This window comes from Galleria mellonella, unplaced genomic scaffold (genome assembly GCF_026898425.1).
Source record: "Galleria mellonella isolate WM207_F2 unplaced genomic scaffold, CSIRO_AGI_GalMel_v1 utg32, whole genome shotgun sequence".
NCBI classification, from domain to species: domain Eukaryota; kingdom Metazoa; phylum Arthropoda; class Insecta; order Lepidoptera; family Pyralidae; genus Galleria; species Galleria mellonella.
In genome coordinates this window covers 8,624,200-8,652,192 of record NW_026442075.1, presented here as the reverse complement: position 1 = coordinate 8,652,192, position 27,993 = coordinate 8,624,200, and the positions used below count along the sequence as shown (strand labels likewise).

The window sequence follows — 27,993 nt, the reverse complement described above, 5'->3', positions numbered from 1 at the left end:
TCAGTCACTGAATACATATATAAGATTTTGTTCTACAAATAAAACACCGACTTCAATCGTGGCAAAACTAGTTATATAAATTTAAAAACTAAAGTACTGAATCGATTTTGATAAAACTTATATTCTTTCAGATAAAAAAAATTCAAATCGTTTAATAAATGGCGGAGTTCTGAGGTAACAAACATAAAAAATAGATATATGGGTGATGATCTGTTTGTTTTTTTACTATTGAAGGGTTCCGCAATTGATCACAAGCTCACCTGATGGAAAGCGATGATATGGTTTATAAATACAGATTTAATGGATAAATATAACATAATTCTCATTTACAATACAGCATATACTTTCTAATTCAATAATGTTATTCAAATAAAATATTTCATAAATTAAATTAAGGAATAGTTAGAACTTAGAAAACCTCTGATTAAATTTTCCTTTCCCTTTCCATTAGCTATTTATCAATCATTTCCATTAAGGCTCATTCTATGAATTACAACACAAAGAACTATAAAGCCAAAATTAATTCATTCTAAAATAGAGGTAAAACCTTTACAGTTTCCTTTAGAAAAGCAGGTTCGACATTCTAAAGATGGCTAATAATGGCTAGCAAATTATGCGGGGCATTAATGATGCTAAATATAAAGGTCGCTACACACGTGGCCTTTTTGTGAGTGACCGATCGGTTCATTCAAACGGGATGCCGGATCGAAGATGGTGCGCGCGCATCCCCCGCACCGTCCCCGACTCGTCTGCTTACACTGAACTGAAGGACGAATCCTTCATACAGATTAAGAACATATAGTTGAATAGTGCCATATTATATAATCATTATATAAAATATCTACTTATTTTATATGAAAATGTACCTATTGTATCCTACGACTTAGTCCGTGGTCGTATCGTGATGTTGAATAGCCTATAAGCTTCCTCAAGAGATGAGCTTTCCAATACAAAAAGGATTTTTTTAAATCCGAGTTATAGTTACAGAGATTAGCGCGTTCAAGTAAGAAACAAAATTTTCGCTTTATTAAAATTTATATAAATTAAATTAAACAAGTTGAACATAAATCAAGGGTTCCGTTCATGGAATAACCTGTAAATAGTATTTTATATCCTACGGATGAAATAGAAAGTTTATTTGAGTATATACGATATATTTATACGAGATAAATTGATGTTAAAATTATTATGTCAAGTATTTGTAACTCTTTAATTTTAATGTTAGTTATTATTTTAAAAAATCAATTAACTAATCATCCATCAGTATTTATGAGCAATGTTAGGACACGTTATCGATACTCTTTTTTGTTGATACCTTGGGGAAAATTGCTTAATTTTATATATCTAGATATTTATGAAACAATAATAAGTAAGACTTATATAGGTATACCCTAGCTGTTACACCTTGAATTTTTTTGCTTATAGACATGAGCAGTACCATGGACATAACAGCAGAGTATTAGTGTTTCGCCCATAATATCCCCTATGCATTGTCATTCCTCATGACTCAGGTGTTATTCCTCTGTACCCTGTAAATTCACTGCCATATCCCACCCTTCAAACTGAAACACAGCCATCCAAACACAACTGCTTCGGGGGGAAAGGGATTGTTAGTAATGGAGACTGAGAATCCCATTGCTAGCAATATACCCAACCAGGTCGACCTCCTCGCGGTTCTCCCTGGATACTATCATGGTTAATTCCTGATGAATTCATCATGATGGGCTAACTGGCCTGTTTTCATTCTCATCTATTACCCTTCACTGGTTCTCCGCCAGCGTATCCCGTTAGCGCAGGCGGGGTTTCCATACCATTTCCAACCATAAAAAAAAAACACAACTGCTTCACGATAGAGACACAAATGGGACAGAGATGCTCAAGCAAACGACTTTTGTACAAGGTCTCCCTCTGGTAATGTATACTTACCTAAATTCACATTTGCATCGCAATGATTCGGCAGTTCGGACGGAGATCTACTTAATACTCGTACATGCCTCAGGGGACTTATGAAAAATATTTTATTCTGGCATATTAAAATACTATTCGCTCTGCTCGTTCTCAGAATAATATTTCGAGTATACTTCAAATATAAACTGAAATGCTCATTATCGTGGATTTGTAAACTTTTCTTGAAATTTCGTCTCAATAAAATGTAAGTAAAATTGACATAATATTTAATTACATTCTTCGCATAATAAGCAAGCGGGTACTTGCGAGACCAAGTGAATTTTATTTAGTTAGATAAATTTTTAGATAACTAACTGTATTTCATGGCTTTTCTCGTACGAATTAGGACAAATATATGTTTTTTTTAATGGGTGATAATGGAATGGTCCCCGCCAACGTATACCGATAGCGCAGGCGAGGCACCAGTGAGGGATGATAGGTGACCGCCGCCTCTTTACCTCCGTGGGTTACCCATCTCATGGCAGCGCACAGTGCGCTACCTAGAGGTCGAGATTGACTAGTCGTTCCATATGACTGCGCACGTTACACGCACGGTCACACAGGCTAAGGCCGCGCGTGCTATGCTACGGCCGGTCCTCCAATCCAACTTGTCGCTGCGGACGTAAGTAGGCATTTATAAGTCTTATATTCGTTCGCAGCTGACGTATGCCACCCCCGCTTGATACGCGCTGTGCTCCGAAGCACAGAGGCGGTGCCTGCAGGTTCAGCAGAACTGCGCCCTGCGACTGTGCGCAGACGCAGGTCGTTACGTCAGAAATTACGTAATTGGCCGAGACCCTGCGGTCCCTAGTGTGGACGAGTTTGTCCGCCGGCTGGCACGCGCTATGTTAAGCCGGGCGGATAACAGCGTCCACCCACATTTAAGGGACCTAGCCCCACTCCATGCGCGTCCACCGGACGCTACGCGCGCATTACCGCGAGATCTCCTGCGCACAGCAAGCCCCACGCAGGGTGACGGTTGAGCCGGGCCGGCACAGTCGATGACGTCATAACGCATCTTTATTTATTTTTCTTATTTTTATTTATTCCCACTAATTTGTCTATTAGCCGGCGCTATTTATAATAGCACCGACTCGGCCCACTGGGCCCTAATGTAATGACGCGCAGGCAGTAGCCTGCGCAGCTCAGGACCCGGGTAAAGAGCACATGTTCGAAACCCGTACCTGCAACCCCGTAAGAGGCTGCGGATGAACCCAGAGTCGTCGATAGGTGACGATGGAAGCAGGTCAGTTAGCCCATCGTGACGAATTCCACTAGAATTAACAGGTGGAACCGCGTGGACGTTAACCTGACAGGTTTATTGCTAGCAATGAGTCAGTTAGACCACATTACTAACAATCCCTTTCCCCACGAACACATATATGTTGCTTGATCTGTAATACTAATTATTACACGCAACTTCGTCCACGTGACCGGTTGTTGTTTACTGACCGGAATAAAAAGTAGCTTATATCCTTCTCCATCCCATATAGTACGTGTATACCAAATTTAATAGTGATAACAATGTGTACTAAATTTCATTCAATTTTAAGTAACAAATATCTTTACAAACTTTTACATAATACTAGCTTTTACCGAGACTTCGTTCACATAACCGGTATATGTTTACTGACCGGGATAAAGATAAAACCTTCTCCATCCCATATAGTACGTGTATACCAAATTTCATAGTGATCGGATAAGCCGTTAGGGCGTTATAAGGTAACAAAATAGCAAACTCATTTTCACATTTACAATATTAGTAAGGATTAACAGGGGATTTGCTTATTTATATAAACAGATATGTCTATGTCTAGTGATGATACATAGACACGTAATACAAGTAACAATAGCATATATAAGAATACTGGATGAGTTTAAACTGTTGTTTAATCAAATATTTTAGCTTTATTTATTTATTTATTTCTCTATTCGACCTAATACACAAAAATATAAAATTAATATTGGAAAATTCATTAAAATACAGTAGGTAGTAGTAATATAAATACAGACATAAAGATACATAAATAAACTTTTAAAACAAGTTAAACCGACTTCAAAAAGTAAAAGATAAAACTCAAAACTGATATTACAACTTTTAAATATTTTACTGAACTAGGTGTTATCTCGCGGAAGTACATATCACTGAATAATTTATTAAAATTGTTTTGTTTTATTCCGCTACGAGTAATGTGTGTGTATGTGTGTGATCAGCACTCGAAGATTGATAACCACTTCTGGCAAATTATTAAATAGCTGCTCGGAGCCTAGTGTATGAAATTAATTTCGGAGTTTGGGTGCCGAGCGGTTAACACACCTGAAGATGCCTCGTTTAGAAATGAAACATGTATCACAAAACGTACGTGAACAAAATGGCAATCGGAGATTGATGGCTAATATGGATGGTTGTGGAACTTCTGGTAGTGTGGTAGTCTCGTGTTGACAGTAACACACATACTAATGGTCGCGGAATTAAAAAAAAAAAATCTAATGAAATAATCAATTAGAACTATTAATTTTTAATGAACAAAATCTTTCTAAATCGGTGACAATTAAGTCGTTGTAGTTATATTATTGATAGATTTGTATTAATTGACAGTTGCTTACAATTGTTTAAGGGTTGCTTTTTAATAATTAATAAAAATATTGAAATATTTCATTACTAGTTTAAGCTGTATATAATTATTGTTCTTATTCTCTTTGGACTTGGCACCAAACCTGTAAACGACGTCTATATATGGGATATATTTAAAAAAAAAATGCGATTAAGATGTTCTTAATAAGACCAATTGATACTAAAACAATAATTCTTCGTCGGTTTGTAAGTTTGTTCTGGCATCAGGCAAAAATTTAATGCGGTTTTCACAGTTATTTTCTAAAGGTCTAACTTAAAATCTGGTATATGTTTTATCTTAATACGCCGGAGCAAATGAGCATATGACTCAGCGTGACTACCGCCGCCAATGAGCACTTGCAACGTCGAAAGAATTGCAGGTGTGCAGCCGGCCTTTTTTTACTTATAAAATTCGCGCGTACAAGTAGCAAGAAACTAGTCTACTTATATAATATATAGGTAACGAGTAGATTTTATTAACGGCTGGTGTACTTCAAAGGTTTTGTGGCTTCATACATTCTATGTAGCATAAATACACAAAGGTGAAAATTAAATACGGCGATTAAATATTGCCTGTTATGTATTACAAACAGACCAACAGCATTTGTTTTGTTAGTTTCTATAACAAAAGCTATTAAGATCGAACGAACAAAACGATTTGATGCTGGGCACAACGAGGTCGAGTGAGACGAATGTGAGTCAACATGTCAGGGGCGCATTCCGTTCTTTTAGCGGTAGAACCCGGATCGTTGGGACTTGGGATATGGGTCGCGAACTGCCGCGGGAGGTGGGGGAGAAGTCCACCTCTTGCCCGCTTCCCCCCGCCCTGACTTCATTTATAGCGATTAATATCCTATTAAAAGATTAACTTTGATGTTCCGATTACTTTGATTTATTTAACGATTTAATAGGCATAAAATTATTTTTAAAGGTATACACTTTATATATATATATATATATATATATATATATATATATATATATATATATATATATATATATATATATATATATATATATATATATATATATATATATGCTTTTATGTAACTAGTTGTATTTGTATAATTTGGGTATTCATTTTGTTTTGAGTGCTTGAAACTGATAGAAATTAACTTCTGACTACCCTTCTTCTAAATAGCGAGTATAACGAACGCACACTATGTATTTGATCTATATTTCTTTCTTTTTTATTATTTTTTTTTAGTGGTATTTCGCGGCTCACGTGTTTTGCTCTTTTTAGGGCAAAGCAAAAAGCTTTGTACATTTTGCATCCTACATTTTTATTTTTATTAAAGGAGAAAAATAAAATCTCTTATGCGCTATTGGTTTACGTCAGTAAAGTGGGTACCATAGAGGTGTATAGGTGAGAATGAATTCGCTTAAGATGTATCTTTAAATGAAATTGAAATATTCAAATATAGATAGTCCAGAAATAAGGATAAATAAGGTTGAACGACTGACGTTAGCTGGCGGCCGAACGCGGCGCCCGCCAGTCTGCCGTCACAGGCGCCGAGAACAGCCTAGATGGCAGCCAAGTGGGTTACAGTCCTGATTTCTATTTAGGTACTATTTAGAATATCTTAGATATTCAATTCAGAATTCCATTACCTCAATGAGAGAACATTGGAACTGTTTTCTACACACTTATTGCAATTCGCACAACCGATTCTAATAAAACACAATTATAAAATTTCATTTAAATTCATTTAGACATTTTCTCACGATGACATAATAAACTGATAACTTCAATTCTAAATACTACTGATTTAGGTTCCTTTGCTTATATTTTTATTTCAAACATTTGTGACTAATTTTTCAGTTCATACATTCTACCCTTACGTTCTTATATTATAGGATAATTTCAGATAAATTGAGCCGAGTATTTCCGAAATAATTGAAATCCATTTACATTTTGCAAGTAAACTGGCGATGATCCAAGCTTATCGTCATAGGCACTGACCTTGCCCACAGATACGACCGAGCTTTGCATTCAAACAAGGGAGCTAAATTTTAAAGAATATATTTTAAATATCAATTGGTATTTGTACACAGCAAAGGATATTAGAGTACCTTAGATACAAAGTAACGCAATTTGACCGAACTAGTTGTTAAATTACAAAAAGCGTATACGACATTAGATAGTCTGATTTGTCATCGAAATAGTGATTTGACGTTTTTGAATAAGTAGGTATACTAACCATTGCGTTGCTTTAAGACATTAAAAAATCGTTTCTTTATTAACCCAGTGCGGTAATAATTATTATGGAAAAAATAATCGCTGTTGTAGTATAAAGGATCGTATGTCATCGATTGTAAGATATCCTATCGCATATATTATCATAAGTAAATAAATAATACGTAGTTGTTTTTTATCTATTTGTAATAGGTGCTTAATAGCAATTTTTTTCTGTCAAATCTAAATAATGTTAATAGTCATGATTGTAGACACTTGGGGGAACTTTAAACACATGCCTATTGTTAGAAAAACACTGTTTCACAAATTGCCAAACTGCAAGTTTCAAACGACGAAAGCGGTCAAGTATTTATTACAACAATTTGTGAAAGAGCACAAGTGGTTTTCTAATAATATCAATATCTAAAATACTTTTTTTAATACCCGAATTAAGTTGCGGAAACAGTTTAATAACGAGGGATTCAAAAGCTTTTTACCAGTCCCTTTGTTTTGTTCATAATACATATAAGGTCAAAACTCAAAAGTATAATATAAAAGTGCGTACTACATAATCTCTTTAAAACATATTATCTAAGTGGTGAACTTAGTTCAGAAATTGTTTAACATCTTTCAACATTATTGACGTACGCAAGAAAAATAGTTATGTAAAAATTTTGGAAAATTAGTTCGGAGTCCGATGGGTACCTCAAAGCAAAAGTTAAGATTATCAAATATTCGTACGCATGATTTTTTTTCTTCGCTACACAATTGATCCAAACTAGCATTACTATAATGCAATGCTTTCCGCCCTATCTCTGGGGACTTTCCACAGGGTGAAAGGAGTTATGGAAACTCTGCTTGTAACCCCAACGGTTAAACTAATCGAAACCCTCGTCCGCATGATTGGGATACATTTACTAACAAAGATAAAAATAGTCTATGTATTTCTCCACCCCATATTGTCATTAAATGTCGTGCAATCCCGGCATAGAATGGGCCACCTCGTCCTCTCCCATAACTGCCATGAGAGAATACTAAGTGAACTTTATAGTTAAAGGATGGACAGTAGCGTCCCTCTTTAGACAAAGCCAAAGTCATTGTAACTGCAGTTGCCAATTCGCCTGCAAAGCTTCTTTGCTTTTAACAATACCCGAAATAGAGGGAGCCATATGTTTAGCAGTGGACTGTTAATGACTAAAAGTCTTTAAGACGCTATGAGCGCTAAACAAATTAACTCACTTCCACATTTATAATATTAGTAAAGGCATTAAATATAACTATAAATTGTGAATATATTCAAAATATATTTCTTTTATTGGGTGAAAATAGAATGGGAACCCAGCCCGCACTGTCGGTATACACCGACAAGGCACCAGTGGAAGATGATAGGTGAGAATGAATGCAGATCAGTCGGCCCACCATGATGAATTCCACAAGAATTAAACATGACGGTTTGCAGGGGGAACCGCGTGGAGGTCGACCTGATACCCTATCAGGTCGACATATTGCTAGCAATGGGGCTATTAGACCCCATTACTAACAATACCTTTCCCCCATTCAAAATATATTTAACCCTTCTTTGCATGATTTTTTTTATTGGTGAAATAAATCAAGGTGATATAATTCTTGTTCAAAATTAAAGAAAAAATGGTTAACAAAATAAATTTAACAGCTATGGTTTTTTTTTCTGCAATGGGAATTAAAAAGGTATCCAGACACGATCAACCTAAAGTGAAATTGTTCTCTTATGTAATTTTTGGGCAACGTTATGATGGAAATTTCCACCTGTATGCAAAGAAGGGTTAACTTTTTTAAATAACATAGAAATGAAAAACTCCTGCATTTTGAATTCTATTAATGACAACGGAAATATGGCACGCGCGAAATGTACTTACTGCGATGAACGCTACAGTCTAAATATTTGGATAAGAAATTATAAACGTTGTTATCATAACCAATGACAATGTATGTTCTATACAAATATGCTTTACGATCGTATTATAAGTGAAAAATGCACCGCTCTATGTCTTTCATGGTTAAACATATCCTTCTACTTTAGCAGTCGGATAATAAATAGTTCTCATTTACAACTATGCATAACAACCTATGGGAGTTCCTATAAACCATTTTTTACTTTATTTTTCATTTGCCATACATTGGATATCCTACATATATACATACATACATATCTGTCACGCATGTCTCCCATTAGGGTAGGCAGAAACAATGGAACGCCAAATGCTTCGATTCAAACAAACCTCTTTCGCTTCTTCCACATTCATCAATCTTTTCATACGTGCTCGCCATTTACAGTTTTTTTAATGGGTGATAATGTAATAGTAACCCTACCCGCGCTATCAGTATACATCGGCGGGGAACCAGTGAAAGATAGGTGAGGATGAAGCAGGTCAGTTAACCCATCTTGACGAATTCAACAAGAATTGTTCACGATGGATTTCAGGGGAAACCACGTGAAACTCTATTGCTAACAATCCCCCCCCCCCCCTCGCCGGTTACGGTTATATCCTACTAACATATAAATATGAAAAATTATCGAGTAAACATTTAAATGAAATTTGCTATATAGATTCTTGAATCAGCATTAGCATATGAAATACTTTTATTGTAATTGATACGAATTGTCTAAAAAAGTAGCGGAATGCTTAATAATGCACATAATTATTGTGAGCAATTTAATGGCTCCTTAAGTATGTTACTTTTTACCTTCTTGTAAATAATATCATGTAATATATTATATATTGTAACATGGTAATTCTAGCAATGAAGAGACTGATTTACTGATACAAATGCAGACATCGCGACCACACAGCCCACACCCGGAACATAATACCTACTATTCGTATCATTCACAACACACCAAGAATGATATTGATAAACCCGATATTAGTCGTCATGATTGTTCATCATTAATACATACAATTTTACTTTATACTCTAAGAGAAATCGGATAGATTTAAGGATAACATTGCCACAACAATAGGGTACGGAACCTGAGTAATGGAGTTTGCACACATTCATCCTTATTATATATATTTTAAACATGGTTGACTCAGAATCCTTCTAGATAAGAATCGGAAGTGTTCTGAATCTGGCCTTCTACGAATTTGACCTCACCATTCCCCGCCTGAGGATACTTGAAAGCGATCCAATTTCATTAAGTAGTTCATCATGGAGGGATTACTATGGCTAGGGCATGTTGGCTGTCCTCATAGACATTGTAATTTGTATATAATAGGTTAAAAAATCTGGTAACTTTCGACAGCTCTATAAATGTAACCTAATTTTTAAGATTCCAGAGATGAGGGAAAACATTTTCAAATATTCTAATTTCTAGTTCAGGAGGACTGAATAAACAATAATATGCGAAATCATCAATCATCGTCATCATTTAACCAACGTGTTACGCCTTGTTGATTGTTATCAATCAGACCTATGGGTCTCTCCAATTATTCAGTCACGAAATATCATTGCTAATGAAAATAATATAAACTGTAGCGCATAAAAACTTATAAAGGACACTTCAAAAAGCTGGAACATAATAACATAACACTGGGTGTTAATTGAGAGCCGGGGGAGTGAACTATAAATAGAAAACAACCGAACCCCCGCGTTGTTTCTCTGAGTGTAACAATATACAAATAAGCCACAATAAAGTATTGAAGAGATACAACTTTATACTATCTCACATGTTTAGAATTTTACCCCAAGATGATTGTTGACAGGTTTCTCATATCACAGGGCTGATCCGTAAATGAAGTAGGTATATTATTGATTTATTATTTATCAACAAAGGTTACCGTTACCTACTCGCACATCTTCCGTTTTGCATAATTTTATCGTTATAAATATAATCCTATACAACGTGGTGATTTACTTATCTAAGGCTGCTCAAACAGACTATGAGAACGTGTCTAATCCAATAAAAAAAGGGCAATGAGCAGAACATAATAAATGAGATAACACGTGATGAGATATTACGCATTCTGAATAACAAGGTAGGTATAATAAATATTCTCATATTAAGACTAGTTGTTTCCCAAGATTTTGTCGCACAAAACTCGTTAAGTCTTTTGGGAATTTCAATCTCTACCAAAAAGGCTATGAACACATTAAACCTCACGAGTAGCGATATATTGAGGATATGAACAGCACAGTATACTCACATCAATTTTCATAAAGTAGAAGAGTAGTTTTTGGGTAACCAATGATAAAAACCTTAGACCTAAATATCAATGTAAAAAGTAAAATTTCAAGTCTGATAAAACAATACTTACTTATCTAATATTAGCTAATAAAGGCTAATACAACCCTGAAGATTAATTCAAAAAGAATGACTTCATTGTACTCTACATTCAAATCATTGAAAAACTATCTTGTTGACAGCCTAGAATAAAGTTTAATTTGCTCTGCAGATGTTTCAATGTACATACATCTGGTACCATTAGTATCAATTAGGAACAAGATTGTAACCCGAAATAAAACATCATTCAATATGAAACATTATTTAGGAACAGTCATAACTAATTTTAACATTATCAGTACCAGATCAAATATATAGTACATAAATATGAAGTGAGATAAAAAGAACAATATTTTTATATGAATTTATAATTATTAACTTATTATTAAAAAATAAGATTTAACCTAAAACTACTTTAAGTCAATCCATCAATGCTAATAAAGCAGACGAGTTCATTTTTTGTATATAAAATTTGAACACACAAATCTGCCATTCTGATTTGAAAAATTTGTTTTACTAATTTTTTGAGGAAAGTTATAAACTATAATATCACAATAGTATCACGGGTGAAGCCACAGGGTAGTAAGTAAGCTAATATCACATTTAAAAATTTATTTAAGTTTACTAAATTCTCTAATTATGTAAATGTGAAACTAAGTGGTAGCCTGGATTATCAGAATTTACATTATTATAAACTTCATTATACATTCATGTAAATATCAGGTTATAAACAAAATGACAAGGTACAAAAGAAGATTTATCCCTTCAAGAGATTTCTTTCAGTCAACTTTTCTTAACTGACTTCTAATCACAATAGATTAAGAAGATCTACCACAATTATTAGACCATAATCATTTTTTAAGTCAATGGATACTCTTAGGGTTTATTCTGTGTTGTTTAACTATGGTGCAGAGACCTATCTAAAAATTATAGTAAAGTGCTGAAATTTAAACAAGAGGATAAAATATAAAATTATATTCAATACTATAAGTAAATAACAAGGTTATGAGTAAAAAACCTTAACCACTACATGATTATTATTTCCACAAAATGATTTTACTTTTTTTAAATCTTTTTTACCCTATTATTAAAAAAATAACCAATGTAATATTATTATAAATAAATATTTTTATAATGAAAACACTATAAGTCAGTACAATTATTTTAAACTATATTTCAACTATAAATTCATCTCTATAACTAGGAAAATGTTCATTAATTGAGTTTAAACTCTATTACCCTGTTTTCTTTTCTATTTATTTATTGATTGTGTTGCAAAATCAGTTATATTTTCTGTGATTCCTGTCTATGGATGACTGATGGATAGATATGTATATATATGTGTATACACACAAATATAAATGCTCAATCTAATTGTATAATTTGCATATATGTATATATGTCAGCTGAGCATTTAATACACCACCATGGCTAAAACGCATTTCAGAATTACATGATGCAGGCTTAAAAATTAGTTAAGTGTGTAATTCGTAGAGTTACATACATGTAAAAAATGTTTTGGCAAATAAATATTAATTTCAATTCATACTATTAACATATTGTATATTCATTAAAATTAAAAATACAATTGTGTTTGTTACTGCATCTTTTATGCTAATTAAGACATTTTTAATGGATATACATCAATTTACATATCATTTATCACATTCTCCATAAGATGTAATAGAAATTACAAATAAGTAAAAGCAGCCTCTTTTTAATAAAAAAAAAAAAACTGCAAATTATTTATATTGCATATAAATCGATAGCAAGATGCTATAATTGTCAAGTGATACCTATCTACAAAATTTGTCTCAGCACAAAGTGTAGGATAAATCCTAAAATTAAAAAGATAATTAAACTACTTATATGAAACATTCTTTATCGGGCAATTTAATGTGAATAATTATGTCAGTAAAATCCTTACCTTTATAACAGGCCTCTGGACAATTTAGATTCTACAAGTCACAATCATACAACTATGTGATTATTTTAGCATACAGATAAGTTTAATATAAAATGTCTTTCAATTATAAAATAGTCCAATTCACTGCAATTTATAAAACAGATCAATACACAAAAACAACCCACTCAACAATCAAAGTACGTCAAACGAACGGTGACGATAAGTACAAATCCGTACATTTGACTGACATATAAGGTAACTAGGTAGCAGCTGTCATATTCAAATTGAATTCCGTTTTACTAACATTATAGAAAATAAATAAATATTTTGTGTTAAGACATCGGTTTATTTTATCTGAATTTAAAATAATGCTACTTCGTTAAATATCGCTTTCAAGGTGTTGAAAATATGTGATGTAAATACAAGTGATGTAAATCGTTGATTCTGTTGCCATCATAAAATATTATTACCTAATATACTGGAAATGAATGAATTAATATTATAGCTACTATAGTTAAATATTATAGATAAATATTTCCACATTAAACAGTCTTTAAGTTCTTCAGTATTTACAGTACAGTAAGTACACGGGAGAATTTTATATACCGTTTAAGATACTTTGTTTTTCTTTAAATATTTTATATCATTAAAATTAAATTGAAAAATAAAAATAATTAAAAAAAAATTACGAATATATTTATATTACAAGATTAACGATGTATGATCATCATCATATTAATCAACAACTATCCATTGCTAACATAGGGGTTCCCCATAAGAGGGTTGCTAACATTAGTTCATATGCTTGGCAAGCGGGTTGGTAACCACAGTTAGGCTTTGTAAATATTTTAAAAAGGATGTTGGCCATTCCTCGATCATTAAGTTTCCTTAGTCGTCTCTTACGACACCTGCAAAAAACAAAGGAGAAACGGTACATAATGATTTATAATAATACTAATCTTTGCTAAATACCAGGTTTTCGGTCTCAGATTCGGTGCAGTTTCGGCAAAAAAAAAATAGGTTTTGGTTTAATTTCGGTTTCAACTGTCGTACAGCGGAAACTACGGCAGCAGTCTAAACAACTTAAGTGATTCCGCGCTGTGATCGCACGTGTTCAGTGCACTGAGCTATGAGTGAATAAATGTTATTTTGCCTTTACCAGTACCTTTTATTTTATGTTATTCATAAATAATATTAAAAAAAAAATTGTGTGTAGTAGGTTCAAATTAACTTCTTATTTCAAAGAGTATAAATAATTTATTTCAAATAAGATGTGATAATATGCTATATATTAATGACTTGTTCAAGTACCAGAAACTATATAAAAACTGACTGATTGTGAATGACTATTTATATTTATTTCCACAAAAATATGACTATATGTATATATTCAGGGTGTAAGGGACAGGTTGGCCAAAATAAAAGACCTGATCCAGGTTTGAATCAAATGGCAGATTATTTTCCCACCGGAAATGCACCACAGCTACATAATAAACGGTTCTTAGTTATGGCGCTGCGCAATGTATTTGAAATTTTACGATCCACACTGTAGTATATGAAACTCTTTACAAATACTGGTTTGTTTTTCTATCATTGACTTAAGATTGTGACTTTCCCTTTCTAATTACTATTGTCTATCATGATACCAATGTATCGTTATTTTTAGTTAAATTAAACCAATATTTCCCTATGGTCTATATTATTTTGTATCGCACACGACGCGTGATACGTTTCCTGTTACTGTTTTTTGGTATTTCAAAGAATATCACTATAAAATATTATTATTTCTTTATATTATGACAGAATCACAGATTACATGATTTTGAATGAGAAAAATAGAGGGAATCAATTAAAATTTTCCGTAAAGAATTTCCACTGGCTTTCAGTTCAGAATAATGGTCTAAATTCATTGTTTCATTTTTTGCTAACTTGGCCTTTACCTTACCTGTATATGGAAGTTTCGGTTTCGGTCGTAAAAAGTAATTTTGGTCGGACATTACTAAAAACTGATTTATATCTAAATATAGACGAACAGAGCATATCAGACCGGTCTTAGCACAAAATGAGTCACCTTCCGGCTTCTGGCGTCTTCTCAGTTATTTTAAAAGATTACCAAAAACTAACTGCGGTTACTAACCTGCCCTCCAAGCGTAGCAAGTACTAGCAAAACCCTTCTCTATGGGGGAGGCCTATGTTCAGCAGTAGGTATTTAACGGCTGAGATAATAATAGACATAAAATATGTTTTCGTTTTTAAATAATTGAAAATAGCTGCCGATTTAATAAACATATATAATATACTAACTGACTCTGCATACGTTGTTTTACCATATACATTATTTCGACAACTATACATGAAAATTTATCCTACTATAATTATTATATTCGCTTGCCATCTTGCAACCCAATTGCGGTATATAAAATCGCGATTAAAAAACAGGGGATGGTCGTAACAGCATAAAAATATGAATTTGTATATATTTTTTCAATGCTAAATCATAATAAATTAGAAAATATATGTCAAAAAAAATAAAAAAATATATTTAGGAGTAGGTCACCCTTATTATTGAGGGGTATGGAAAATAGATGTTGGCCGATTCTCAGACCTACCCAATATGTACACAAAATTTCATAAAAATCGGTAAAATATAATATAATAATGGGCTGAACTGGGAAAGTTGTAATGCAATCACTTGCAACACTGAAGACAAATGCGTTTGGCGCCGTTTGAGGTTTTGATTTGATTTAAAAAAAATTTTTAGCCAAATGACTATTTATTTATTTACTAAATTCTGTTAATTTTCACCAATTTTCCGATTGAATAATATAAGTAATGAAAATGTGAATAAATAATTTATTATTTAAAACATAGGCGCCTTGACTATATGTAATAGTAAAATACTATTACTTAAAATTTAATTTAAAGTATATTTCAGTAAGGTTCAATTTACTTGCTATTATTTTTTTTTTTACAGTTGGTATGATACCGTTCAAAACCTCTAAATATATATATACATAAAGTTATTTATGACCATATAATATAAAGTGACATAGATCTATTCTATTTAAAAAAAAAAAAATGTTATTGTAGGTTTAAAGAACTCTTAAACTTAGGTTTCTTAATAGTAAATTTAAAAATCAAATTTATATAAATATGTGCTTTACTGTGTGTAACATATGCTACAATATCAATATATGAAATAAAATGTGCTAAATATGTTTTTTATTTTATAAAGTTCGTTTTGAATATTCAATGTTCAAAACGAACTTTATATTTTGATCTTTTTCCGTTTGTCATTTTCCTATGTCTTTGTCAACGTCTGGTTTTTCTCACTCTCTCAGATTCTATTCTATTGAATTCTATATTGTCTATGCCTGTGTGTGGTGTCACAGTGAACTATTTCTTGATCAATTATATCGAAAATTAATTATTCCTGGAAATGTTTAAAGCACTAAATTCTTTTATTAATTATGTGTTACTCTAATAAAGTTGTGCCATTGGAAATTTATTCTCCTGAAGGAATATAGCGCATAAAGAGTTTGCTTTATTAGTTCAGTATGAACTGCCACCAAGTATTAAGTGGCGCCTGTAATTCAGGAGATCAATGTTTTGCTGTCGGTTCAGTAGAGGGTATTCCTTTCACAGTAAGTATAACTGTTATGGACTGTTGTATGGTTACTGCCAGGTCTCGTGATCTGACATCTTTTTTAATGTTGCAGTTTAGAAGTTATCAACTTACACAGGAAAATCTAATTTAGCCTAGTTTGACAAACAAAATAATTCTATTCCAAGCAGTAAATGTTATCTAAGATTTCTTGCTAGTACAGTATTATGCTATTTACTTCCTAAACTTTAGTCATAGCTGTACATACCAATACAGATACCCACAGTGGTTCATATCCTTGAACATTAATTTGCATGGCTCATTTATGTTTATTTAAATAACATCATTGAAATTGAACGATTTGCACTTTTTGCTTTGCACAATTATACCAGTTATAGTATTTTATCTCAAGATTTGTCCTATATATTAATTGACATTCATTTATTCTAAAATTATTGAAAATATTATAATTTTTAAATTAATATATCTATAAGTATAAAGAGCCGAACTTATTAAAATATTGATTTTTACAAAAGATTAGATAGTGCTTACTATGTAATTCCCTGAAATTGATGGAATGACCTTTAGAATGTAGGTTGTTAAATGGATGTTAGTTAATTTTTATAAAAGTATCTGATAAGTAATTCACATAAAGTAAGATTATTTTTTAGAATGTAGAATATAACATCCATAACAGTAATATTCTCTATTACAGATATTAGTTACAATACAGTACAATATAATTGGCCTGAATTTGAAATCAATACTATTGTTATTAAAAAAATAGACATAATATAAACATATTAACTCACTGTTCAATGATAAAGTTGTAAGCATTTATTAATATTAATTTATTAAATTAACTTGAAAATTAAAAATATTGGGTATATTAGTTGGTGCAAGCATATATAGAACAGAATAGGTATAATTGTCCTATCAATTTATATAAATAATGTTAAATAAATTGTTTATTTATTATTATGTACTAGCATCCTGTCTCAGTTTTGTATGGGTAGATAGGTACAAAATCTCTAAGTTTTTTTTATATAAAATACAAATCACATTACTTGCTGGTAATTTAATTTTCTAAGGTAAAATAATTTTTGAAGTTTGTTTTTAGGTTTTGTATTTATTTATTACAATGATGATTGTAATAAATAAATACAAATCCTTTTTGTAATATTAGTTTCGAAAGCTAATCATTCAAATTATTGAAAAGATTATGATGACCTTTCAGCTATATATAGTATATACTATATATTCCTAACTTGACAGCCATGGGATACAGTTGTTATTTCATAATTGAATTATTTATATTATTATTCTTTTACAGGCATATGCTGCAGGATGTAACATAGTTATATTGGCATCTAACTTTGAAAGGGTACAGATAATACCAGGTGCCATACATGGCTATGTCCGCATTGGATCTCTAGACTGTAGTACTGACACGGGAAAGATTGCCGCTGCTTATGGTGCTGAAGTATGCATATTTGAACCTACACCATTGATACACACTGCTGCTACCACCCATGTAAGTGTTCATTTTTATACAATTTTCAAAATGTAAACATGTATATATATATATATATATATATATATATATATATATATATATATATATATATGTGTGTGTGTGTGTGTGTGTGTGTATGTGTGTGCTATATATTTATGTATGTATGTGTGTATCATTGACACTACATCTTTGAAAAAAAAAAATAAGGCAGCGGGGATATCTGCTCCTTGGCAATTATAAGTCTAAAATATTGCATATGGAAAAAAATTTTATTAACAGAGTAATAAGTAATAATACTCCTTACTATGCCTATGTTAAATGTCATGGAAACTAAAGACAAAAAACCAATTTAAGACAAGTCTTAAAAAACCTGATTTGTGTGGTAATAATGGGATATATTCTAATTTTATAGGTAGAGGAGGGCATAGTTTGATACATACCACTGTAAACCTTAGCTTAATTGGTTTACAAAAATATTACTGATGAAAATATGTGATGTGATATTTCAATATTGTTACTGTTTTGTCTTGGTTTTTTGTTGTTACTAAGAATTACCATACCAGAATTAAGAGAATTGTATTCCACAATAAAAATCTAATAGTAATATCCATGCTAGCTGAGCTCTAAAAAAATTTTATTTAATATCCAACAAGAAAAAAAATTAATGGATATGAAGATATAATTACATTAACTGCCCTCCAAGGTGAATGATATAGAATGAAAGTACATACTCCAGTGAAGTTTTCTTACAAGGTACTTCTTAATATCTTATTATATTCATGGAAAAAAAAATCCATCTGTTACTTTTATTGTACCAAACCACCACTCTTTTGAAGATATTTGATATGAGTAGTATTTATTTATTTAAAAAAAAAATCAATTAAAGTTTTGTGATACAAGTGTAAAAATTCATTTCTTCCTTTCTACATCTCCAGGTCTCTCACAAATAAAATTAAAGCATAACCTCCCTCTAATTTAAGCGATTAATAAAATCATATCAATTTGATTGATTTCTATAGTATGTAGAATTTATAAAAATATACTTTTGGCTTAGTGATTTTCATAGTGATTAGATAAAGATGCAAGATTATTGATAACATACAATAAAGATGAACGTGCACTTATCCACTTAAACGCCGCGAATTACTAGAAAAGGGAATTGATTTAGTTGTAGCGACATGATGCACCTGCGCTGTAATGCTGGCGGTGTATCAGTGCCATGAAATCTGGCCAATTGGACCAATTAACTAACGAATACAATACTAACAAATCACCATGAATTAACACGATGGTTTCTAGGAAAGACCGCGTAAAGATCGACCTAAAGGGTATATTGCTATCACTGGGGCCCTCTGATACGTCGTTAAATTTACTTTGAGATGTGAAAAAATTATAAATAATAGGCGTGTAATATTCAATGACTGGCTGTCTCACTGGATGGATGGAGCGGAAAAGTGCGCATTCACCTTAGCATTTCAACATAATGGTAAAAAATAACTGTCTTTGTTTACGTTTCTTAGATAAGTCTGAAAATGGTTAACAAATTTTTAGACTTAGTATTTATGCACTAGTTTGTTTAAAATAAATAAAAAAGGCGTAAGTGCTACCGCCTACCAATTTTGCAACGAAATATATTAATTGTCCGAGATAAAAGTTTTTTTTATAACAAATACTAGGTGAATGCCAAATTTATTGTCGATTTGTTGGTCGTTAAGGCGACTATTAAACAACAAAGTATTCATACTTAAAATTAAATTATTATTAAAAAAAGGATTAAGGTTATATTGGTTTCATTATTCTGTATAGTTTTCCAAGATTTTTTTCCCGCAAATAAAATAACCTACTACTATAAATATAATAATATGAAAGATTGTAAGGATGTTATTCCTTCACGCAAAAACTACTGAGAGGATTTTAATGAATTTTAAGACAGAGATAGGTTATATGCTAATATAAAAGGGGCGAAACTGCGTTATGCATTTAAAAATTATATTACGTTCATTACTCCTATCCCATATTAAATGAGTTTCAGATCATATTAATTAGTGTGATAAAGATAAAAACATTATATAGCCTACATCATACAGTAATATCTATAGACGTTGTTCTCTTGCGTTAATCGTAGTTAATAACCAGTTTGTTACATTTTTATTTATGTGTTACGTTTATTCTTTTTAACTGCCTTCAAAAAGGATAGTTATAATTTTTATTCAAAATAATGAAATGGTAATTACGCTTCTGATATTGCTATACACTGGCGGGATATTATTGGTGTATGGTAAAAAAAGGAGTGTATAGTAAAAAAAAATCTGGTTAATTAGGAACGAATGAATTCATCAGGAATTGACCACGGTGATTTCCAAGAGAAACTGTGTGGGAGTCGACATGGCAAAGAAAATTGCTAATAGCAGCCCCGCTAGGCTCCATTAATAACAATCCTTTTCCCCTGCAAGTGTCGTCTGTGAATATAGACATCACAGAATATACTGTGCCACCGAAAGCATTCCTTTTGCATTGCCAATTCTTTGACAATGCGAGAGGAATTCTCTAAGTTGATTATGCGTTTGTTTATTATGTCACAAATTGCAACTAATATAAAATAGTAATAAACTTATGTACAAATATATAAATAAATATCTTAGAGGCATTATTATAAAACTGCATTGCGTTAGACACGACCTAGTATAAATTATAATTGTCTGCCACAATCAATTAGAACACTTGCTATTTAATTGGTCACATTTATTTAGTATGGTTTGGAAACAACGTAAATGTTAGTAGATTATGATTTGTTGTACAAATGGTTCAATTATATATACATATTATATGTAACGAAGAAGGATATGACATTTACATAATAATAACTCGTATTTGCTACGCTTGCCGCTATGCAGAGGCTACATAGCCACGATACATTACGAGAAATCCATGAAAATAGGTTAACGACTACGATGTTTTGTTATTATTACGCAAATATGTCTATGGATTTTTGATAATTTGTGAAATAGGATAATGCGTGTATTAAGATAAAAATGTGTCATTATTATTCAAAAACATGGTTTACCCATAAAATATGATGAATTTCATTCAAATCCTTTATAGATTCACTGACTGGATAGTTTGAAATATCTAAAGGTATACAAATAGTTCTTGTGTCTGTGTCCTAGATTCATACATAGGATAGCATACTCTTAATCTGTGTCGGCAAAGTACTTATAGGTGGAAAATGTAATTCCGATATTTTTTTAGTTATTTTTTATGCAATATAATTTAAGATAATTAAATTATGTAAGTCACATCGAGTACTGAAAATATTGTGCAATTGTCTATTTTAATTAAATGCAATTGTGGACTGTATGCGGTTAATATTACAACAGTTGTGGTACAATATTGTTACCTACACCAATTTTGATGTCATACCGCAGAATCATTGGACCGTTTTGTTATATAACAATCTTGAACGACCTTTGCTGAGCAACAATGAACTCTGTGTCCCACCTTAGATTCATTATTCAATTCAGTGTATCATGTGATTGTAATTCTCAGGGTTTGGAGTACCGGTGGGTACAAACCGGTAAACTGGTCGCCGACGGACCTATCACTGCCCTCTCGTGGAACCTTGAGGGCACTCGTCTATTGACTGGAGGGAAAATTTTGCAGCTTTGGCATCAAGCGTCGCTGTATCAGGAAGATAGTCAACGTAAGTTGAATATCTTTAACTGAAACGCTTATTATTCTTATGATAGAAGTTCATACATATATATCACTATATTAATTTAACTGCAATTTTAATATAAGCAGTTTTATAATATATCGATTCTACTATTATTATATTATTGAATTAGATTTTCTTTCAATTTGCAAAAAAAAAAAAAATTATTATCATATCGAAATTAGTCAAGATATTTAAAGCAATACAATGCAATAAAATTCAAGTGATTTAAGACCCTCCTCCTGAATGTCTTAGGAAACTAGTCATAATTTAATGTTTCTCGTGTATGTATTTACAACTAGTTGTTTATTGCGGCTTAGAACGTCATCGTATTGTGACATTGAATAGCTCATAATCTTCCTCGAGATATAAGCTCACCTGTCATTATCATCAATCGATTTTTTTAATCTGACTGCCAGTTCCAGTGACTAGCGCATTCAAATAAACAAACTCTTCTGCTTTATTATATTATTATTGATAAAGTTTATGTATTATTATCTTATATGTATATATGATAGTTTAATAAGCTGAAAACTTTCCTTCTTCCCTTAGCAAATTCTGGTGTAACCTTTCAAATCGGCGGCAGCGATAAAGATGATAAACCTAAACAACAAGAAGAAGAAGAACCTGTAAGTATAACAGATACGCATATGAAATACGTCAAGTCAATTTATCCATTTATTACATATACATAGTACACATAGTACATTTAAATTGAGCAGTTATGTGTATACTGGGTGAAAGTAAATTAATTTGCATCTTTTTTACCAAGTGTTCTACTTTTACAATCCTGTTCTTTTTTCTATCGGAAACAGAGGTAATTCCTTTGCATTAATATTGTAAAAAAATATATGAAAAGACATTATAATATAAAAAAAAGAAATAAAAATGTCTCCGTAAGGAAGGAATTGGATAACACGTGGTTTTATTTTATAGAAATTCCTGAAATAACATTATCTACTTAAATATCTGAAGATGAATTAACTTTATTCTTGGACTATCCAAATAAAAGGATGTTAATTATTTTACCCTAAATCTAGTTTTTTTTTTTTTTTTCATTATAAGTGACTGTGATAATCTCGTGTGTGACTGTAGAAAGCCCGTAAAATCCAGTCCACCAGAATTAAGCTAAGTCTTATACTAACTACAATAATAAACATAGTCAAATTAAAATCTAAACGCAGATTTAAATATGTCTCACAGATGAATAGTCATGCACGGGAGCTAGCTACTGTAACTACAGAGATAAGATAAAAGACAACAATGCGTCCACAAGTCACCTGACATAGTTTATTTATCCGTACTCTAAGGATATTTATAGTTAGTTGCTTCTAATCAATTCTATTTATACTTAACTTTCCTTATTGAACTTAATTCGAGAGCTAAATAATCTATGAATCGTCAAGCATGATTGTTGTATGCAGTAATAGAATTATCTATTATTTACTTGTTTGAATGTAATTTATCTTCGTTTTCATTGCTTAGTGCGCAATTACATTATTTCGACGACATTATTGTTGTATAGACTTAATATACTACTTCACTATCCATCGAATGGGTCGATCCCCGCACAATACAAATATTTGTATTGTATTGTGTAAACAAGTATTTTGGTCAGGGCGATTTCAGTGTACTATATGTATACAAATAAAATGTATTTAAATATGTCTATTAATCGTATAGTATCCATAATATTAGCTCTGATTAATTTGGAACTAGGAGCTACATATTTATTTATAATTATTTAGAGCTAGCTGAGGACATTTTGTTTAGTACACAACAAATATTAAAAGACGAATTATAGTTAAGTACATATTATATAATCATGTTGGGACTACCATATTTGTATTACACTATCATTCTCTGCATGTAACTACGACGACAACTTGTGATTTTCTTTTCATACAATAAAAATAGTACAATTTAATATAACCATGTCTCTACTACTTAAGTCCTACACCTAAGTTTTACGAGGAAGGTCTTGAGCTCTCCACACTATAGTGTTCAATATAAAAGGGAGTATACATTGACATATTAATCTGTTTGAATGTAGTTTGAAAATGTTTGGTATAATTTATTTTAACTTGTATGTATATTATCGATTTTTTATAAATTTTATTCTATGTATTTTTTTCTTTATTGGATGAAAATGGAGTGGCAACCCCGCCTGCGCTAATGGGATACGCTGGCGGGGCACCAGTGAAGGGTAATCGATCGATGAGAATGAAAATAGACCAGTTAGCCCATCATGATGAATTCATCAGGAATTAATCATGATAGTTTCCAGGGGGAACCGCGGGGAGGTCGATCTGATTGGATATATTTGCTAGCAATGGGATTCTTAGTCTCCATTACCAACAATCTCTTTTCCCTCCAATATTCTATGTATTTGCTGCATGATCCTGGCATAGAATGGTCTACCTCTTTCTTTCCCTTGGGTGTCGTAAGAGTAAGGGAAATTAAAGGTCGAGGGTTGGGCAGCAGTGTCCTTCTTAAAACATTACTAAAACTTGACTGCGATTACCATGTCGCCCGTTATCCGTGGCAAATACTAGCACCACCCTCCAATAGGATTAAGTCTATGTTCAGCAGTGGACAATTAACGGCTGATATGATGATGATGCTATGTATTTACACAAGTTCATAAAGTTGTAATATCCTACTTTTCGAGTCGAGTTTCTTACTTATTCTTGATGTATACTGCTTCCGAAATACAGGATTAAATAAAAAATATATATATAACATTTCAATAGTTTAATAAAGTATCCTTGATTTTGTTATTTATTAAAATATAAAATAACGATTAAGAAATTCATAAAAACTAGGGTTGGATCTGCGTTTGGCGATGTCACACAGCAACACCCGCACACCACCTCGCATTCTCTCCTGACGGCGTCCTTTTCGCAACATCTGGCATCAACGACAGGCTAGTTAAGATCTGGTACCAGAACAAAGGTAATAAAATTATACGACGCACTATAATTTCAAAGTGATTCCTATTCAGTATGCCTAAGAATAGACTGTTGGTGATGTAAGAAGTAAAGCAACATTGTATCTGCTAAAATAATAATTATTTTTATACTAAAGTGGTAAATAAGCACAGACTTAAGGGAATACATATATTACGGTTTAAAAGTATAGTATATATAATATTTGGCTACCTAGTACATTTTGTAAAAGTCTGATTGAGTGAAACCACTTCATAATTATTTTAACATGTTTATTGCCTATTTTTGGGCATTACAAGAATATAGTTTTTAAATTTTGGACTCATCCTTGTATCCACCTTTATTTTTAATAACAGCCACACAGAGCTTCGGCAACCTAGTTACTAATTTTTCCAATGTTGTCTTGGTTATCTTCTGCCATTCTTCTTGCTTTCGCAAGAATCTTTCTTGATTTCGCACCTATCTATCTAGCTGATACCAAATTAATTCTATGGGGTTAAAGTCAGGCGACTGTGGAGGACATATCATGAGTTTCAACACCTATTGTTATTCTTTTTCTTTTAAAAAGTCCTTGCATAGTTTTGACGTGTGTTTCGGATCATTATGCTCTTGAAATATAAACCCCGGATCAATTAAATGGGTTCCACAAGACACTGCACTATCCTCCAATATCTTTTTGTAACTTTTTTTTTTAAGATTCCTTTGTTGGTAATTGAAACACCGCGTGCAGATGGCAGAACAAGAAACAAGGTGACTCTGTTGTCGGATCTCTGAGTTGGGTCGATAATGGCGATATATTTAAATTACAGAAACAATAATTCATAGTGTTCGTTTTACGTTTTTTTTTATACAACTTAGAATGGCAATCAAGCTGACGGCCCACCTGATGGAAAGTGGTAATCGTCGCCTATAGACATGAGCGGTACCATGGACATAACAGAGTATACTGTTTCGCCTGTTACTCTGTACCTAAATTCACTGCCATATCCCACCCTTCAAACCGAAACACAGCCATTCACACACAACTGCTTCACTGTTGTGAGTGTACACACGAGTGGGATAGAGCTACCCACGCAAACGACTTTTATACAAAGTCTCCCTCTGGTAAACGTCCTTTGTATTTGTTAGCATTCGTTTGTTTATAATAATTACGTCCCCTATGAAAATATGCTTCTTTGTTTTAAAGTTTTGGTGGCATCCCTTGGTTGAACCGTGAAATGAATACTTGTGCTTATCGTAGTGATTGTGAAATGTAAAATTATAATTGAATTAAGTAATAAATCATCTAACTCAGTGTTTTAATCATGTAGAATTGTTATTTAGGTAATAAATTAGTTCTTTAAAGACTCTTGTCTCTTTTATCTAATACCTTGTATTCGCACAAGATCTCCAACGGCGGGGCAACTAAAACAGTCCCATACCATCACAGACTCTCCGCCGTGTTTAACTAAAGCCACATTACAAACGTCATTCATCTTTTCGTTTGACTGCCGCCTTATGAAAACGCTTCGTTTGGTTCTATAAATTTTTTTTTCGTCTGTCCAGAGGAGCTTTTCTCAATATGCTGTTGTCGAATTCATATTCTCTCGTCCAATTATGTCTCTTCTTTTTGTAATTAGGTTTAAGAAGTGGTATTGAAACCATTATTAATCCTTTGAGTCCTGCGTCATAAAGACTTCTTTTAATTGTGGATACACTGACTGGTTTATCACGATCTCAATTAAACTGTGATGCTATTTTCGGGCAGTTAATCGTCTATTTCGTTTGTTATTAATAACTATATTCAAATCTTCACTTGAAGTTGTGGCTTTCGGTCTACCTGAACGACGTGTGTTGCAAATCGTTCCTTCAGCCGCAAACTTCTTAACGATGTAGTTAACAGTTTGTCTTGGTGTCTTCTGTAGTCTCGAAATATCAGGATTACTTTTACCGGATTTATGAATACCGATTATTATGGCCCTAATCTCTTCGGAATACTCCTTCGTTTTACCCATTTTTTTTTTCAGAAAAATGAAACTGAAGTTAAAGACAAAAAAAGTTAGTACTCTTTAAGCTATGAAGAGCGTGATTAAATGAGGATAGTAATTGTTCTATATTTTACTTGTGTTTGTTCTCAATAACTAAATGAAAACAAAATTGCGACTTCAAAGATTAACTTCGAAGAAATTTCGACAATAACACTATTATGGTTTTATGACCAGGAGGCAAATAACAATAAGCTGTTTACGATTGTACTGTAGATAAGTATTTTGCGGTGTTATACAAACAATTAATCCTAATAAATGATCTCTTTAAAATGTATTGTTTGTATCTTAAACAAAATGCAGGTAGCCAAATACTTTTGAGCGGTAATGTATATATTAGATCGTCAATGGTCTGCTTAATAACACTACCAAGGATTGACACGTAAGGGTTTGGTTCTATACGTCTTACCTTGTATCATACTAATAATTTTGATGGCTATCTCTTAGACCTAAATAACACGTTCTTAAAAAAGGCGATTAAGGAACTGAAAATGGTCTTAAAATTCTATACCGTAGAATACAATACCTGGCAACTTACAGACGGTATATATGCTTTAGTAGATAATATGGTGATTAAAATAAAATTCAAAATATTTATTCAATATTAATATTTTGAATAAATGATTACAATACCATTGTAATTATACGATATCTGATCACATTACAAAGAAAAATCACATGCATTAAGTCTGTCTTGAAAATACATGAGTAATAAATAAAAGTGTCGATAAAATATGGTAGCACTTTATTTTTTCATTTATTGCAGTGCTTGTGCAAACGCATGGAGAGCATTCGCCGACTGAACTGAACTACACATTTATCTATGTGGCGCATCCGCGTGCTGTCACACATCTGTCCTGGCGGAAAACTAGCAAGTATATGCCCAAGTAAGAGAACATCTTTTTTATTACTATTGAATCTTGTTGATAGCTAAAGTTTTGTTTATGCTTGACATGTAGTCGGTCATCACTCTGTAACAATATTACGTATAAGTATTGCATTATACTAAACGAAATACATCTTTAGTGATTTTATCGCTATAGAGCTCCAAATACACGAATTCATTTATTTCTTTAGTTAATCAAAAATATAATCATAACGGTATGTGTTTCCATTAAAGTTGGGCACATATAACGTAGGTAAATTTGAAATATTTATTGTACTTACATTCTGTCTACGATTATTTATTTGGGTTCGCTGATATTTGGATTATATAATATTATGACATTTCCTTTAACTATTTTGTTATCTTTAAATATTAATGCTCTATTTACATGATAACAGT

At 32.1% G+C, this 27,993-nt stretch overlaps 2 protein-coding genes across 14 annotated transcripts in view; one reads left to right on the top strand and one right to left on the bottom strand.

Annotated features, from left to right (window-relative positions):
* LOC113510790 (endophilin-A) overlaps positions 1-13,306 on the bottom strand; it is a 52,557-nt gene extending 39,251 nt beyond the window's left edge. For 4 of the 7 annotated variants that reach the window (XM_052896353.1, XM_052896352.1, XM_052896356.1 and 1 more), the window contains exon 1: positions 12,926-13,305. The gene's annotated coding sequence lies outside the window, so the exon portion shown is untranslated. Of the gene's footprint in view, positions 1-12,925 lie in introns of all 7 variants that reach the window. The other 3 variants (XM_052896357.1, XM_052896355.1, XM_052896354.1) reach the window with 3 other exon arrangements.
* Positions 13,307-16,237: 2,931 nt separating this feature from the next.
* Positions 16,238-27,993, top strand: part of LOC113510792 (dmX-like protein 1) — a 52,814-nt gene continuing 41,058 nt past the window's right edge. For all 7 annotated transcript variants that reach the window (XM_052896176.1, XM_052896178.1, XM_052896174.1 and 4 more), the window contains exons 1-6: positions 16,238-16,548; positions 17,842-18,042; positions 21,571-21,724; positions 22,289-22,365; positions 24,562-24,691; positions 27,475-27,595. In XM_052896176.1, the coding sequence (XP_052752136.1) occupies positions 16,462-16,548; positions 17,842-18,042; positions 21,571-21,724; positions 22,289-22,365; positions 24,562-24,691; positions 27,475-27,595 (770 nt within the window). In that variant the 5' untranslated portion in view covers positions 16,238-16,461. The remainder of the gene's footprint in view (positions 16,549-17,841; positions 18,043-21,570; positions 21,725-22,288; positions 22,366-24,561; positions 24,692-27,474; positions 27,596-27,993) is intronic.